Source organism: Colletotrichum gloeosporioides (assembly GCF_011800055.1).
Source record: "Colletotrichum gloeosporioides strain Lc1 chromosome Unknown consensus_66, whole genome shotgun sequence".
In the NCBI taxonomy this organism is placed as follows: domain Eukaryota; kingdom Fungi; phylum Ascomycota; class Sordariomycetes; order Glomerellales; family Glomerellaceae; genus Colletotrichum; species Colletotrichum gloeosporioides.
Window position 1 is genome coordinate 1,813,876 of NW_025544711.1, and position 17,849 is coordinate 1,831,724.

The 17,849-nt window shown below is 46.6% G+C and overlaps 5 protein-coding genes across 5 annotated transcripts; 2 read left to right on the forward strand and 3 right to left on the reverse strand.

Moving 5' to 3' along the window:
- Positions 1-919: 919 nt before the first annotated feature.
- GCG54_00015137 (UNC93-like protein) lies at positions 920-2,738 on the forward strand (the record flags this gene model as incomplete). The annotated part of the gene is made up of 6 exons (XM_045414952.1): positions 920-1,152; positions 1,211-1,498; positions 1,561-1,673; positions 1,796-1,949; positions 2,021-2,504; positions 2,559-2,738. Coding segments are annotated over 6 exons (1,452 nt in total), but the record flags the coding sequence as incomplete, so codon positions are not given.
- A 161-nt stretch (positions 2,739-2,899) lies between these two features.
- GCG54_00015138 (uncharacterized protein) lies at positions 2,900-3,893 on the reverse strand (the record flags this gene model as incomplete). The annotated part of the gene is made up of 2 exons (XM_045414953.1): positions 2,900-3,556; positions 3,642-3,893. 2 exons carry the CDS (start codon positions 3,891-3,893, stop codon positions 2,900-2,902), a joined length of 909 nt encoding a protein of 302 aa, XP_045261075.1.
- Positions 3,894-9,113: 5,220 nt separating this feature from the next.
- Positions 9,114-11,538, reverse strand: GCG54_00015139 (uncharacterized protein; the record flags this gene model as incomplete). Its single annotated transcript, XM_045414954.1, has 3 exons — positions 9,114-10,304; positions 10,358-10,931; positions 10,991-11,538. The coding sequence occupies 3 exons, from the start codon at positions 11,536-11,538 to the stop codon at positions 9,114-9,116; spliced, it is 2,313 nt and encodes a 770-aa protein (XP_045261076.1).
- Positions 11,539-13,049: 1,511 nt separating this feature from the next.
- GCG54_00015140 (uncharacterized protein) lies at positions 13,050-14,012 on the forward strand (the record flags this gene model as incomplete). The annotated part of the gene is made up of 1 exon (XM_045414955.1): positions 13,050-14,012. One exon carries the CDS (start codon positions 13,050-13,052, stop codon positions 14,010-14,012), a length of 963 nt encoding a protein of 320 aa, XP_045261077.1.
- A 259-nt stretch (positions 14,013-14,271) lies between these two features.
- On the reverse strand, positions 14,272-15,898 carry GCG54_00015141 (Efflux pump rdc3; the record flags this gene model as incomplete). The annotated part of the gene is made up of 3 exons (XM_045414956.1): positions 14,272-15,105; positions 15,156-15,612; positions 15,669-15,898. The coding sequence occupies 3 exons, from the start codon at positions 15,896-15,898 to the stop codon at positions 14,272-14,274; spliced, it is 1,521 nt and encodes a 506-aa protein (XP_045261078.1).
- Positions 15,899-17,849: the final 1,951 nt, after the last annotated feature.

Here is a 17,849-nt window from a genome sequence, read left to right on the forward strand (position 1 = left end):
TATATTATCTATAAATTAAGTAATTTAATAAGAGGTTAAGTTAATTAAAGTTAAGTCTAATTAAAATAATAATATTAATAAAAGTAAAATATTTTAAAGCTAAATCTTATATAGTAGATCTTTTTTTTATTTCCTCTATATTATTATTACTTTTTAGTAAGAAGATACTTTTAGAGCTCCTTATAATAATAGAAAAACTATAAATATATACTTTCTTTATAATATAAACTTAAAAGCTACTAAATTATTAATCTTAAATTTAACTTTAATAATAATAACCTTAGTAGTAGCTTTTTTAGTAACTTCTTTAGTAATAATAGCTTAATAAGCTCTCTTAATAGGTATAATAATCCTAATTAATAATAAAGTAAAATATTAAAGAGGATCTCTAGTAGTATTTTATACTAATTATTATATATATTATTATTTCTATATACTATTAATAATAAGTAATAAATAATACTTAAATAAGTTATTATCTACTTATTAAGCTATATAGTAGTATTTAGGAGGTATTATAATACCTTTAGATAATAAGATTTAATAGGAATAGATTAATTAAAGTTATTATAATAAGTTAATTACTATACTATAAGTATCTATATAGTATTAGGTAAATTTTTATATATATATAGGGATTATACGTACATAATTTTAGTAAAAAGGAGGGGTGGACGCTATTAACGTAACGGAGTGTATATAGAGACGCTCTTTAACGACCTCTAACAACAACAATAATTAGCGACCTGGTCAATGAAGGATAGCCTGCGGCTTCGGCAAGTCCCCGATATCACGCAATATTGGATTTTACAATCCTTTCGCTATCATAGGTCATGGAATCGAAGGCTCAATCTTGTGCTTCTTAGCTTAAGTACGTCGCAGCTGCCAAAACTTCTCCAAGCGGAGAAATATGCATAGTAACGTTGACGAATCAGTTACTGCGAATATGACCTCAGCCAGCAATTCCCACCGTCCGGGTGCCTTTCCGGCTGATGCTGTGACTGGAGCAGCATCTTCACCAAAGTACCATTGGTATCGTGGAGTCTTCTTCCAGGCCACTGTCGTCGGCATTGCCGCATTCACGGCCCCTGGACTATGGAATGCTATGAATTCTGTTGGTGCCGGCGGCCAACAATCGCCGTATTTAGTTATGTAAGTCGACATGCACCTCACAGCAGCATAAGGATATCCAGATCTAAACCAGAAGCAGGGCTGGAAACGCTGTACTATTCTCTCTGATGACAATAACCTGTCTCACGGGAAGTATCATTGCGAACCGCTTCGGGTTGAAGGCAACCTTTGCTTTCGGAACTACGGGCTATGCGGTGTACTCCGCTGCTCTTTACACCAACAACCGTTATGGGACTGAGTGGTTTATCTACGTTGGTTCCGCTGCTTGCGGTATAACAGCTGGCTTATTTTGGGCGGCGGAAGGCGCGATCATGCTCAGCTATCCGGAACCAGAAAACCGAGGCAAATATCTTGCGTACTGGTTATGGTGAGTACCATCGCAAGTTGCTGGGGTCGCGGGATTCATCAGAAATGCTTAATCATACGTAGCTACAGGAACAGTGGTAGCATCCTAGGCGGTGTTATCAACCTCGCCTTCAACTACCAAGGCAAGAGAACAGGGAAACTGGATTGGCGAACGTATATTGTGTTCGTGGTCTTGCGTAAGTACTGGCCCGAGCTTCGGCCCCCATTGACGTGATTCCGCAACCCAACTCAATCCCTTCTCGTGATTTAAACTCCACCGGGTACAATATGAGACGGGGCTGACTCAACCTTGGTCTAGAATGTCTCGGGCCCCTTGTTGCCCTGCTCCTCTCCCCATCCGATAAAGTCGTCCGACGGAACGGCACCCGGGTCCAGATTGTTGAGCGTATTTCTGACTCGGCTGAACTCAAAGAGCTGGGACGTCTTATGCTACGAAAGGAGTTCCTCCTGGTGTAAGTCCGAAAGCCTCGATGCTTATGCCAGGGACGTCTCACAGTGCAACTAACACTCCCTTGTTTGACAGCACGCCATTCTTCATCTACGTCAACTGGTTGCTACCATACAGCAGCTCCTACCTGTCACTCTACTTCACCATCCGCGCGCGAGCGCTGGCATCCCTCGTATCAGCGCTTGCCCAGATCGCTGGTACCGCTGCGCTGGGAAGCTTCTTGGACTGGAAGCGTCTCTCGCTGACCACGCGCGCACGGGTTTCGTATGCGTTTCTGATGGCGCTTATCGGTGGTTGCTGGATTTGGGGAACTGTTGTGCAGGCCGATCACGCCAGGCACAAGCCCTCCTTCGACTGGGATGATGCAGGTTTCGGTCGGGGATGGGCGCTGTACATCATGTGGCAGGTCAACTTTGCACTGACTTACAACTTCGGATACTGGCTGGTCGGATGGATGTCACGTCATCCTAGCGACATCGTCAGATACACGAGCGCTGCAAGAGCTCTCGAAAGCGCAGGACAGTGCATCAGCTCCGGCATTAGCTCAACTAGTGCGCCTGTGAGTATCTTTTGACTTGCTTTCTGAACTCGTGAGAACTGACATTATTCGCAGCTGACAGCAGCTTTGGGTGTGAACTTTGCTCTTTGGGGTATTGCTGTTGTGCCAGCCTATTTCGTTGTTCGACAAGTCGGGCTTCGTCACGTCGGCGCGCATTCGGCACAGGAAGGATCATCAGAAGCAGTTGATTCACAAAAAGCGCAGCGGAACCAGGAATGTAGCGACGACATTTAGTGATTCATCTACCTCAATAAAACCTCGCGGTCCATCATTTTAAAAACTTTCTCTTTATTCAGAAGCGAATATCTAGGCCATCGCAAAGTCAACTCCACAATGCCCCCAATTTTAATAAAGAGAAATATCTCTCCTTCCAAACTCCATCTCCTTTTGGTTATTTAAGGAGACAGGGAGATGCAGCCGGTGGAGCTGTCCTCCTGGAAGATGCCGCCGTAGATGATGCCCTCGTTGATGTTGGCGGGCTGGTCACCGCTCTTGGTGATGTCGCTGCCACCGTTGACGGGCTTCTTGAGCATACCGAAGTGGAACTGACCCTGGCCGGCAATGTTGTTGGTGACAGCAGTGCCCTGGGACTTCAGAGCGGAGTTGCCCTGGGAGTAGAAGACCTCAGTGGTGTTCTTGGTGAAGTCGAGCTTGACGGCGAAGTTGTGGAAGACACCCTCGGTGAACTTGGTCTTGAAGAGCTCAGGGACAGGGCTGGAGTTGACGTTGCCGAAGAGCTGGAGGGTGTCGGGGTCGGCGGTGTTCTGGCCGAGGATGGTACCGGTCTTGAGGACGACCTGGTTGGTGCTGAAGTCGGCGCTCTCGAGGAAGACAAGCTGGTACTCGTGGGACAGGTTCAGGGGGCGCTGGGCATCCTTCATCAAGCTGAAGTGGAGGGTCTTGACGCCCTGGGTGGAGGCATCCTTTCCGTCGTTGCTGAGGGGCAGCATCTCAGCGCGACGGAAGCCGACCTGAACGTTGGTCTCGCTGGGAGCGAAGATGGACTTGTCGTTGATGGTAACCTCGAACGGCTTGGTGGAGTTGACGTCGAACTAGGAGAGTATCGGTGTTAGTCTCGCACAAGTTCGGAGTACGGGCCCGGGGGAGACCGGGCTCGGCTCGGGGTGGGTGACTTACCAGAGAAGAGGCACCCTGGGGGAGCTGGATGAGCTCGCTGAACTTCAGGCCCTTGCCAAAGACGTTGGCAGTGTTGAAAGGGCTGGTTTTTCCATCGAAGTCGGCGGCAGTGAAAGCCTTGGGGATGCGGCCATCGAATTGGAGAGTGCACTGGGCCTTGGAGCCGGGGGCGGTGGCGCCAGTGTTGTTCTTGGTGGCGCAGTCGGCCGCGACCGACGCGATGAGCGAGAGAATGAGAGTAGAAACGAACATTTTGTTGATCCTAGACCGGCTACGAGCGGATTTGTTAAAAAGAGTGTGGTTGGTTGGAAAAATAGGCGTCAGATGAGACGAACAAAAAAGAATGAAAGAAACGTAAAAGATGATCTACAGAGGCTTGAGTCCAGGCACGAACGGATCAGACGAGGGCGGTCATTGACATTTTGTACTGGCATCGTCTGATCTGATCTGAGCCTTGTCTGGCGAACATGGAACCGCTGCAACTCCATTTCACCCCAGTCTCCAAGTCCGCGGGGTCCTCGCACCCAGCGCGCGACCGTCCGCTGAGCCCCTTACTCTCCAGAAGCTTTCTGCTGCCGTCTGGGATTGAATGGGGTTCGCCGGATTTTCGTGTCATGCACCCTTGGCATCTGTAACTCGGCGCGCCTCGTCACCGCTGAACCGTGCTGTTGGGTGCCAGCAAAGTTGGCTGTTCTCCTGATGAGAGGCAGGGTTACACCCTGGCAAAATCCAAAGAAACTTTCCGCTGATTCAGTTTCGGAACCACTGCCCCATTCGGGGGTTGCACGCACGGAGCCGCATGCGGCCAGGTCTCATCATCAACACTACCGCAAAGACGAAGTCGTGAGTCGTGGCAGATTATCTCATCCATAGAAAGTCGAATTCTTACTCCGGAGTCCCCGGCAACAACTGGAGTCTGCTTCCCTGCACCACGTGGAAGACTGGTGAGAGATTCAATATCGAGCGGCCCCTGATATTAAGGGGAGATGATACCAAGACCTACCTTCGGGCCCAGATTCGCTGAGAGATCCGTAAAAATGCATCATCGCTGCTCCATAGATCATTGCTTGCGCAATCTGGCGATGGCTTCACAATAAGGTTGATGAACGTGAGTTCCGTGTGGTGAAAAAGTTGCTATCCAGGGGTGTCGACAATTTGGAACTCATGGCGATGTTTCCGTCGGAACCCCTTGATGACGGGCGTTGCCGAAACCTCACTGTCGGTTTCGGTTGACAATTCCGAGACAGAAGAACTCCTAACTTGGCTGATGGCCCTGACACGTAGATCATAGCAAGGAGCAGTTTGTTGACTTCGGATTGTCTAACTATTTTGAAAGAGGAAAGAGGAATTCAACAGTCGAAACAAAGCCTCGCCGGGTTCCCTCCCTTGCTGTCCTTTACAGGAAAAAGGAAAATTGCCGATTGAAGTCGGCGCATGTCGGCCCTGTAACCAAGTGGGCGGCCGGCTGGTTTGCGTGTCTAGTGTTTCCAATAACTGCCCCCAAATATCGCGTTCTGAACTCTATTCCCGCCAAGCCGGTTTGAGACGCCCTAATGCAGGACGCGATATCACCTTTCTGGCGAGACATCAACCCAAAAAGGTTCTAGAACGGAGGCACTAGTCCATAGGGCGCAGCGAAAGCTCGGGAATCGGGTTGCCAAATCCATTTCGGTGGGAAACAGGTAAAGATATCCTCAGCTCACAACCCGGGGTTTTGAATGCGGCGCAATTTGAGACCTCGCACTTCACATGAGACGACCTTGCAAGCTGCGGTTGATGAAGTGGACTTGGCAAAGAGCAAAAATCCGCTTAGTCAACTAATCCATGTCCACTTACTCCGCCGTCCAATATTTTACCGGCGGGATAACTCATCGAGAAATCGAACTGCTCAAAGAGAGTTTTCGGACTTGAGCCGATCCAATGTGTTGCGTGATCTTCATTGAAACTTACATCTCCGCGACTCCTCCAGGTCTTGGCAAAGACACACGGTCGGGGAAGCTGCCTACTTGAGAACATTTACCATATTACGAGCTACTCGCATCGGCGAAAAATTCTCGAAGCTATATACCCTTAAGAAAGCGCTCTGGGATAGTGTACTGACATCCCTCGCCAAAAAGAGTTCCGATCAGTTCGGGCGGCCAAATTTGCGATTTGTCCGTGTTCCCACTTTCCGTTTCTTCATGTCCCGCCTCAATGTTGGGGGATTCCGGTTGATTGTGGGGACGTATGGATTCGCTCCCCTGCAATTTACCGCGAAATATGATCGTCGGAACTGTCAATTCGAGAATCGTTTCATTCCACGCAATTGTGATGGGGGATGATTCGCCTTTGTTGGCCGCCGCTATGAGGAAGAGGCATTAAGTATCCGTAATGCGTCCGCAGTTGAAAAGGTCAACTAGTTGATGGCAACACCACTCATCGTTGAGGCACGGCACCCACATGACGCAGCTGAACTGAAGGCTTCGGCATCCTGTCAAGGTCTGAGATAGTTTGATGCATGACGAGATCCCGATACCAATGTGCAACGGGGCATAGTGACGGGTCGCGGAATTTCAGCATTCGGAGCGACCCACTCCCCGGACGCAGATTCGATCCCCCATGACCTAGCCGGTGTGGTGATCCATCCTGACATTGAGTCTCCCAGGCCGCATTTGACACTGGCAATTACGGGGTTGATTGCTTGTGAAGTTACCAATTGTATCCGACGGTCTCTTCAAAGACCATTGATCAACCATCTAGATATCGAAAGCATATCCTTCTTTCTCTAAGCATACGTTAGCAACTAAGAAGATATCCTTTGGAAGACGTTGGCACATTCGTGTTCGAAGTATACAGCCAGCAGCCTGTGTTCGGAGGACACAGAACCTAGATTATCGAAACAGCACTGGACAGCGGGTTGTTACGTCCAGCCGCAGAGCATCTACAAACATGGATAGCAATCCGCTTGAAGTAGTTCTCGTTGGAGTTCTGTCACATCAATACTAAACCCGCACTTTTCGTCCTGGATATGAAGTCACACATCGAGTCGTCAGAGAAGACAACAACCGGCAACTTACTTGTAATGACTTGACGGACTGCAGTACCAAATTGTCTATTCCCAGTATTGAACCACCTCCACTGCCCGCTCATTTCAATGGATATGGACGTAATAGTAAAGCTTAACTAAACGAGAGTATTTGTCTTATATGGTTGAACGCTTAGTTGCTTTCCCAATTTCGAAGGAGCGAAAATGACCTCTGGCGTTTACAAATACTGTCATCCCGCGCCGGAGTGCTAGGGTCGATGCTTTCAGTTGACCATAAGAATCTTTTTTTCTGTCGGCTTGCTGTTTTCTGCCATGGCTCAACAATTGGCGCTGACAGAGTCTCAAGTAGCCAAGTGGCAGCCATCGTGAGCTTGGCTTGGCTGTTCTCAACCTCGTAGCGAAAAAAGAAACCTTTGCCTAGACCAGGGCTCCATACTTCCATGATTCTTGGACGCGGCATGTACGTGGCCGCTTCGCTCGCGGCTATAAGTAGCTGGTTTACTTCGGCTGGATCGGCAGATAGCTTTCCGATTTTACAAGTAAGGACGAGACGCTCTAGTGGTACTGTCGCTGAGCGCAATAAGACCATAAAACTGAAATCTCGAAAGAAATCTCTTGCGTCTAATGCATGTGAAATAGCCATTTCTTTGAAATGAAAGCTAGCTGATGCTGCATTGGTGATAAATATGTTGCGTCTGGATTTTGCTCCAATTTCAATTTGAAAAACGCCATCGTCATTTTGATCTTCAATCAGGGACTGAAGTCGAGATACCCATAATGAGAGTCTCTGGATCGCGCTTTGAGTGTAGCTCTTGTTTTCAACGATTAGTTGGTTTGCGCAATGATTCTGCTCAAGGTCAGGCATTTCGCTCTCAAGTCGTCGCTCGCAACCAATTTTTTCAAGGCAAGGCAGAGCGTTCGTAATATTGGTTATCGACCAAGCCAAAAGCCCAGGCGGGAAGGACTTATTGATGGAGAGTGAACTGATGGCAGTGGCATTTTCCAGAAACATAAAGTCGTCAAGATTGTGATAGGATACGCCGTCGATGGCAGTGAATCTCGGGCCCTCAGCGCAACGACATCGTTCAGCTGGAAAGTGCATGTCGTCATCACCGGGAAAGACTGCGCCCAGTTCAAGAATAGTACCAACTGTTGCATTCAGGTCTGCCCATCGAGGAATAGAAAAAATTACCCTCAAATTTGTTGCGATTGTTCTCATGCTTTCCTTGATCATGGCGGCGGTGGTAGTGGCTCTACCGCATGAGCCGCAAACGCCCTCATCCAAGTCGATCTGAGGAGCAATTTTTCTGTTCAAAGCTGTACCGCAACTCGGACCTTTAAGACGCTGGCGGAACCCTTGGAAATTCGAGCACGGAAATGAGGGCCGCCATGTTAATGTACTCCAAAGCAATCATTCGAAGAAGACCTGCCACTCTTTGGAAACACAGGCCAAATTTGCCATAGGATAGTTTCTCTGACCGGAAACGAGGCTCTCCAAAGTTTCCAGTATCATGAGTTGCAGCTCTTGTGGAAGGCGGGCCCATAAAGGCTTGGGCTGCGTGACTTCAATTTGAGAACGATCCTCCATGATGAACGGAAAGAGTGCGGGATGCGAAGAAAATCAAAGGTTAAGGGTTATCAGCGAGATTGAGGTATTAGTAGGTAGATGGTTAATAGGTTGTCAATAGGTTGTTTATGGGTTGTTGATGGGTTGTTAATGGGTTGCAGTTGTGAAGAACGGTTCTGGACTTGAGGAGTTATATAAATGGGCGGTCAAAAGATTTGATTTTGTCATATGCCCTTTGAAAGAACGTCAGGGTTCTGAAGTACTCTCGAGATTCTTAAGAACTACATGTTCAACGTTCTACGTACGTCTGTCTACTACTATAAGTTTTGCTCTTTGGGTAGATGGATGGGTACCTTGAGATCTGAGCGGATTGTGGAACAGGGGCGACAGCAATGATCACAAAAATAACGATGTTTGCGACATCATCAATAATGAGTACCATAGCAATCATCCTAATAGGCAACAGAAGGGACCCTAAAATGACCATAATAGTGAACACATAGCTACCTACTGATAGTGTTTCATTTTTAGGAGCATCCGCACAGACGGCACAGCGTCATGTTAGAAATTTTCCAACTCATGATATGATGAGCAGGCCGCAAAATCAAAAGTTCAACATCCATCTATTCATATCGTGGCTGCCAAAGTCTGCCAGCTGGTTGGATGGAATGATTGCAACCTCGTTGAACCCAGCCTTTCCTGCAGAGGATCGGTGTGCTTCACTTCACATCCCTTCGGCGAACGTATTCACCGAGACATTCCGAACCAGAGGACTTGTGGAAATTTCAGATTCGGTTACACATGGTAGACGAGTGGCCTTGTGGTTTGAGAAATAAAATTGTATTACAACGCCCAAATGCGTCACAGAGGGAATGGAATTTCACCACGCGAAAGATTCCTCAATCAGTTCGACGGTGAAACCATCCTTGACCCCGTTCACGACATGCTTTGTGACCTCGTCTGCCATCCTACCAGGACCGCACACCAAGACAGCGGTCCGGCACTCTTTCTCCAGGCAAGACTTCACCAGAGTCTCAACATGCATTCTACCAAGAATGACTCCCGTCGTAGTCATATCCACCTCATATCTGCCATCCTTCTTGAATGGCAGCTTCGAAACAGTTGCATCCGTACACCAGAATGAGCTTTCGATGCCGGCCGCCCCGTCAAGATACTTCTGTCTTACGTATTCGATGAGTGAGATCTCCCGCGCGGACCATGCCAATATGAACCGTTTTGTTCTGTTCATAATAGCTGTGCCTCTCTGGGATATTTCATCGGCATTGTTCAATGCAGTTGCATATTCTTGAATATACCCAAGGACGCCAGTGATCCCAATCCCACCAACGATGCAAAGTACTGTGTCAGCGTTAAGCAGAGGTAGGTGCTTTGCTCGGTGACCAGCGTATGGCCCTTCGGTGTATACCGTGATGTCCATGGTAGGATTGGTAAAGGACGCAAGACGTTGCTGAAGTCGCGCGGTGATTCCGCTGTGGGGATGAATCAAGAACGAAACAGACATTGGACCCTGGTCCACAACTCCGTTAGAAAGCACCACAATATCGGAGTTGTTCTTCGTCTCTGTCTTATTTGTGCCTGTAGGCGCGACTCCAGCGATGACTTTGAACGAAGGGCTGGTCCTGGTCTTCCAGCCCGAGACGCTGAACGGATGACTTTGCCAGAACATTCCCAACCCTGGGAAGTAGAGGAAAGTGTGTTGACCAGGACCGAAGCCTCTCATACTCCGAGGGTACACTGTCAGCTGCATGACCTTCGATTCCGGAATTGCCTCCAGTGTTGCCTGTGAGCCGCCAATATGATTGAACATAGCAATGCGAAGTATTCTCGCTGTCCGGTCGAAGGCCCAGAATGCGAAGCAGATGTAAAGCCAGGTTTGGTATCCGAAAGCCAGGGTGAAATGGGGCACTATGTGATACCAACATGCAGCCAACGCGGCAGCTACGAGGACAATGTGGAGAGCTAGGAAAGTCTCGTAGAAGTTGATCCGCATCGGAAGAATAGCAACCCCCATGGCCAGGCTGAAGCATATGGTGGCGATGATTCCCCAGTACTGCCGACAATGTTAGAACATGTGGCCAAACACTTAAAGAGACGACAGCTTACGTAGAAAGGTTCCGCAACTTTGGCGACATACGCTGAAAACCCGTCATAGCCAGGTTGCCAATATGCTATTGTGTATACGACTGAATGCGCGATAGCCTGCACCGTAGCGATCCGTGCAACCCATCTGTGAAGGGTTATAAACGTCGTAAGGCTCCATCCCGTCAGAGCAATCAAGAGGTTATTGCGACCAGCGAATAGGATAGCGAGCCCGGCGTTGACCAGGCTCAGAATTCCAGTGCGATTGCCTACATACTCGCAAAGCTCAAAACCCTTGGACTTGAAGTTGATGTTCGGCTGAAAGCTGCCAAACCCGATGGCAGAGAATACAACGTTCAGAGTGATGTAGATGGCAATGAAGATGCTGATAGTTCGGCGAGGAACATAACCTACCTGCCCAGGCAAAGGTTCTAATCGTCGAGATCCAACTAAACCTGGCAGGAAGATGTACTCCCGGAGCTTTGGCCAGAATCTGGATGCTTGAAGTCGTCTGTGAATTGAAGGGAAAGCTGCCGCGAGTTGCGTCAAAACTCCACAAACGAGACATCCTCCAATTACTATGAGATACAGAGCGAGGCTTGGTAATGTCAGTAAGATTTCAATGGAATGCATTAGGGAAAACGTTGCGCTACGTACGCGTATGTTGAGTGGAGATACTCAGACCTACGGAACTCGCCTTCGCTGCCGTAAGTCGACGAGTACACCTCGCTGTTCACCAAGCTTGTAATATTGAGCCAGGTGGCATTGGCCGCAAGCTCAATGGTGGGTGCTATGAAGGGCATGCTTTGCTCGAACGTTGGCGATCGTACTCCGCCGACCGCTTGATTGCTGAAGCATTCAGCCTGTTTATCGGCGGGGTATCCGTCGGCAGTGCAATGCTGCTGAATGCAGAATGCCATTGTTTGAAGCCAAGGAGTGTTCGAGGCATAGCACTCTGGCGATGTCGTAGCCATCGGCATGTTCATTCCAGGCATGTTCGACATACCAGACATGCCCGGCATGCTGCTGGCTGTCGCATTGCTGAAAGTGGTACAGGTCAACCATAATGAAGAGAGTGAGTCGTGACACGCCTGGCAGCATAGATCCTGATAGAGTGAGATGCCGAAGCCGATGACACCGCTTCCGACCTGAGCGGACACACCGAGAGCTAGAACTAAGAGAACGACGATGACTGAAGTTGCCATGACGAGCATATCGACTCACAGACTCGTCGAAAGTCGAGCTGAAGAAGAGATGAGGACAGATGAGTGAACAGGAACGAGCATCCGAACTGTATGATCAGTAGCCTGAGCCCGAGCTCTGGCATGCGTGACGGTGCCTACGTTCCTGGAAGGAGAAGGCTCCTTGACTGGCTGTATCGGGTGCCGGTTCAGGCCTCGCTGGCAGGGCTCTGATTCGAGAAAGCTTGCTCAGATCAATGATGACAAAGGTGCGGTCGCCCTCGAAAACTTGGCAACATGGAGGAGAAGGTTCGAGAGGCCAACTTTAAGATTAGACCACAAGCCTTTAGTCAATCACGTATAAAACAACGGGGAGCGCAACATCCCTAACTTAATCGTGTCCCTTGTCTCAATACGCCCTATGGCGTCGCGTCATGTGTTTTAGGAGTCTAAACTCGCCGTGTGAACTGGAGCTGGCTATTCATGGCGTTCTTCCTAGACATGGCTTTCCGAGTTCCTCGTCAATGGCGTTTGCGGTTACTGAAACCCAATACCCCGCCAACAGCAGCGTGTCGCTCTGGGAACCTTGCCCGGGAGCCCGCTTGGTACCTTGAAACCCCCCCGGACTGAAGTCTTACTGCCCGAGGCCACTTTAGGAAGGCAATTGTCTGTGACCGCCCGCTTGTGCTGAGTCGAGACGTAGCACTCGCACGTGGGCCTCGCGGGGAAGCAGCGGGAGGTATGCAGTCATGCAAGCTACCGCGACATTAGACCGCCAGTAGCTTTTCGATTGCTTACTTACACGTCCGTTGGGGTGGTATCTTCCAGATGGCTCCAGGATGGATGTTGAGAATTGCCATCCTGTTATTACTATCCAGCTGGCTTTATGCTGATCACTCACGGAAGAAAGACTCGGCTTCTGTCAATCCACCGCCAAGTGCTCGGGTGTGCACGTCCAAAGAGCATGGTGGGACGCCCACAACTTTGGCAACTCTTGACCATGAAGAGGGGAATCGAGCCACCAACGGCCGTGCGGCTGAAACAGAAAGCCAATTGTCCGGGCTATCCTCGCCACTCCGTCCCGTCTGGGCGGCAAATTGATTTAACCTATGTAACACTGTATAGGGTTGCCTGCCTTGAGCAGGTAGCATACCAAACCCAAGTCCAGGGCTGGGGTATCTTTCAGAACTACATGCATCAATGTCTGAAGACCTCACGGACATGAGTCTTGCACAGCGTTATATCAAAGTTGTTGGTTTTCATATGAAGAGACGCATGTCATACCACCTTTGCTGATCTTTCCTTCCGGTTCTTGGCATTATCTCTGCCATTCTTGCTGTCCGCTTATTCCTTCCCTCATTTTCCTCCCCTCCCACCTTCATTAGTGTCAAGAGATACTCTACGATATGGTATCTAGGGTTTGTATCGTAGGCGCTGGGCCAGCTGGTTTTGCCCTTGCCGCCGATCTCCAGAACAACGGAAAAAGTACACTTTTGTACTCCCACGAGACTCATTTGCGGCATGCCAATGATGTGATGAGCAAAGGTCGGCTCATGCTGAGCGGCATGATGGAAGGCTTCTCGCACCTGCGCTTGACGACCGACATGAGCCAAGCTGTAGCATTCTCAACGATTCTCATCCTCACTGTCCCCTCGACTGGGCAGCAGACAATCTTGGAGGAACTAAAACAGTACGACCTCAGACGCCATACAATCATCGCTATTCCCGGAAATCTGGTCTCCTTACTGATGGATGCTGAGATTGAAGTTGCCAACATATTGGAGACCAACTTGTCACCTTACTCATGCAGGATGGATGACAACAATCTGCTCGTCTTTGGGAGAAAGAAAGTTGTTTTCATCACAGCCCTGCGAGCCGATGTGCGGCCTGGATTCTACGATGATATCCAAAGCATCTTCCCGATGAAGCTCAAATGGTGCAGTAGCGTCATCGAGGTCAGCCTCTCCAATGTTAACGGGGTTTTCCACCCGGCGATGATGTTGATGAATGCTGGACGTATTGAAAGCACAGCTGGGGACTTCATGTTGTATCGAGACGGGCTTACACGATCCGTGGCCAACACGATGCAAGCGATTGACCATGTGCGAATGGAGATCGGCAGGAAGTTTGGACTCCGCCTCGGAACTGCCGTCGACATATCCAACGAATGCTACGATCAAGGCTTCACCGACCTCGTCGACCTGGCGCAAAATTCACCACCACATAATAGGCTGAAGGCCCCGGGCGACATCGATAATAGAAATATCACCGAAGACGTCCCAGATCTACTTGTTTCCTGGCATGGCTTGGCCGAAAAGCTGGGTATAGATGCATCACCCATTGCAGCCATCATTGTTCTTGCCGAGATGGCCACGGGTGCGGAGTATCGGAAAACGGGAAGGAATCTGCGAAAGCTGCATTTGGATGGAGTCGGGCGGAGCGAGCTTGTTACCATGTTCAGTCCTTTTCAAGCGACACAAAACGAAGCGAGATTGTGAGAAAGAGTCTGCGACCCTTATCCATAGCTCAGCGCGCATTTTATCATGACTAGGCGTACTTCATGTTTCTATGGTCGTAAATATGCCATTTATATTCGTAAATAAACCAAATACATCACTTATGTTCAGCTCAGTTAAGTGATTCTATGCATGTATGTACGGATGTTTTTAGCAAGTCCACAGACTCTACTGCATTTTACCCCCTATGATATGTGTCTCTAATCCGTCTGATCACGTTATCATTGCTTGTGAACCTATGCTACAAGTCCACTTTGTTGATTGGCAAGCTGCGAATCTTGGCACCATGTACTGCCAAGATCCAGGGAATCGGGGCCAATGCCAATGCAAGGAATGCCAGAAGACTATTTCCCCAACCCCATCCTAGCCTGTGATACATGCTCAGTCCGCTAAGCGGTAAGAATGCCCCAGAGAGGCATCGCAGTACCGCATTTGCTCCGACAGCACTGGCCGCGTATCGCTCGAACGTATCAATAAGATACGTCTGGATACCCGTGAAGATCAAGATTGACCCGAAGCCCGTAACGGCTGTGCCTATCTGGGGGACAATCCAGTGTACACGATATTCGACGCACCAGCCATAGATAAACAGGCCAGCGGGAAACGTCAGTCCCCCAGGAACCGTGATTATGAAGGCAAGCCGATCCTCGGGTGTTGGAGTCTTCCCTTCAGATACGCGCCTCCTAATAGTTCTGTCGCTAAGTGTACCGATGTAGTAAGCCCCTAACAGTGTACCAATTCCGCCAGGAAGAAACACGAGGCCATCAGCTACCGTTGAGAAGTTATAGACCTCTGTGAAAACAAAGGAATACGTCGCATAGAGCAGGTAAAGTGTCCCATAGAGAGTCGCGACGTAGGTGCATATGACCGTGATCATCGGGCAAGTAAGGAGCAGCTTTGGCGGTCGAATAATGCTTCGGCGGAACAGCTCACTCGCAGTATAGTCTGGCGCGAGAGACGAACGGAAGTTAGGGTTTCCCGTCTCTTTACGCAGTCTTGCAGCCTTCCTCTCTAGTAAGATTGGTGGATAAGTTTCTTTCAATACGAGAAACATGAATATGCTGACAACGGCAATCTGCTTCCCTGGTGAGCTGCGTTTACCAAAAAGCGTCATAGATCACTTACAACGATTGAGATTGCCCAGAACATCCATCTCCAGCCGGCGACCTCCGTGATATAGCCTCCAATGATGGGACCCGTTGTTGGTCCGAGGATGGTGCCGACAGACCAAATTGATGCGGCTTTACCCCTCTTCTCTTTCGGCATCAAGTCAGCGATGCTGCCCGAGCCAATCGTTATTGTAGCCACACCTGCGAATCCAGACAAGAATCGAAAAAACAACAGCATGCTCTCGTTTTTCGAAAAGCCGGACATCATGGTAGCCAGCATGAAAACTACGTTCGACACGTTATAGATCAACATCCGGCCGTATAGCTCACTTAACGGAGACAGGAAAAGTGTGCCACATGCAAAGCCTAGTACGAAGATTGATACCACAAAGGTAGCGAACGTGTCAGAGTTGGTTTTGAACTCTGTCATTATGAGGGGAACAGCCGGCGCGAGCATCGCGGACACAAGCGGCCTTTCAATGTTAACAGGTATCTAAAGTGCGACTGTATTTGACGAAATGTTACTCACACCAAGAAGCTGATGACCGAGATCGTTAGGATGTGAGTCCATTTCACCAGAGATGACCAGGTCATTGGATTTTCGGGATCCTCATCTTGTGGTTCACTCCAATGCACGACAAAGTGAGTACTTGACTCATCTTCTTCGGCTTTGACAGAGATATCGGGCTTAGATTGCATGTACGTTTGGCTCATTGCCGGAAGGTCGTGATTGACTAGGTGCGGTGAATTAGAAGTCATGGCTAGTACATTTAGCCCGAGCTGTTGGGTAATGATAGTGAGCCACCCAATACTTAGAAAAGCTGAGTACCGGAAGTGCCAAGCACTCGATTCCGTGAGAGCTGTGGTCTGCAGGTACAAGATCGAACACGTCGCTTGGCTCGTCAACGACGGCGTGGCGGTTCAGGGATGACCCTGTTCGCAACCCGGCGGAAGATCTCGGAAAATGCCGTAATGCCCGAGACCGAATCCTTTTATCATCTGGAACCAGGATGTGCTTTTTCCATGCGTCTGCGGCCGTCTTCTTGAAGCGTTAACTTCGTCCTATCCAGTCGAGTTTTCCAGTAACCGACAAATAAGGAAAAATGATCCGCGTGGAGATTTTGACGCAGGAACCTTATTCTAGAAACGCGATGCGACCTGCATACACATCGGACTTTTTAACCTTGTCTCAAACTAAATTTGGTGTGTGGCACGGGTAAAGTGAGCGCCAATGATATGCATGAGTAGCGGTATGATGGGAGGTGACGTTTTCTAAGGTTTGTCTAAACAATTCTGTCCCCCAGGAGATCAATTTCCGTCGGTCTCGTATTGCCCAGTGGCCAGATCAATGAATCAAGATGAGATCGTCATGAATATACGCGTACTCACAAAGAAGCCACCGCTAAACGCAGCTACACTCTATTGCATTAATAGCGTCCACCCCTCCTTTTTATTAAAATTATATACGTATAATCCCTATATATATATAAAAATTTACTTAATACTATATAGATACTTATAATATAGTAATTAACTTATTATAATAGTTTTAATTAATTTATTCTTATTAAATTTTATTATCTAAAGGTATTATAATACTTCTTAAATATTACTATATAGTTTAATAAGTAGATAATAATCTATCTAAATATTATTTATTATTTATTACTAATAGTATATAGAAATAATAATATATATAATAATTAATATAGGATATTACTAGAGATCCTCTTTAATACTCTACCTTACTATTAATTAGAATTATTATATTTATTAAGAGGGCTTATTAAGCTATTACTACTAAAGAGGTTATTAAAAAAGCTATTATTAAGGTTATTATTATTAAGACTAAATTTAAGACTAATAATTTAGTAATTTTTAAGTCTATATTATAAAAAAAGTATATATTTATAGCTTCTCTATTATTATAAAGAGTTTTAAAAATATCCTCTTACTAAAAAGTAATAATAATATAGAGGAAGTAAAAGAAAGATTTATTATATAAGATTTAGCTCTAAAGTATTCTACTTTTATTAATATTATTATTTTAATTAGATTTAACTTTAATTAACTTAACCTCTTATTAAACTATTTAATTTATAGATAATATATTTATAACCTCTTACTAAAGTACTAATAATATATTTATATTATTCTTTAATATATTTAAAGAGGAGGATAATATAAGTAATAAAGTATTAACTCTACTATAAATCTAAATTATTTATAGCTTAATATTTAAAAATAATAATTTATTTATTCTTAATCTTACTATTAAGAGTATTATATATAATAGATTTAGTATTACTAATATATTAGATATAAATAGTAGAGATTAAGAGGTAGATAGTAGTATTTAACTTAAAATAGAAGTAACTTATTTATATATTCTAAAGAGGGCTAATATTACTATTATTATTACTTAGAGGAAGCTTATTNGTTTATTAATATATTTAAACTAATATTAATATTTATTTAGGTCTATCTATTTACTAGAGAGGTTATTTAACTAAATATTCTATAAGTTAATATTATTCCCTCTCTTAAATAAATTAAAAAGAGAGGTAAAATTTACTTTACTATTAAGTAATAATATAGTATTATACTAATTTTTAATAATATAATAACTAATATATAAATACTTTAAAAAAGTAACTAAATAAGTATTTTAGTTAATATATAAGAAGTAATTAATTATAAATTTAATAAT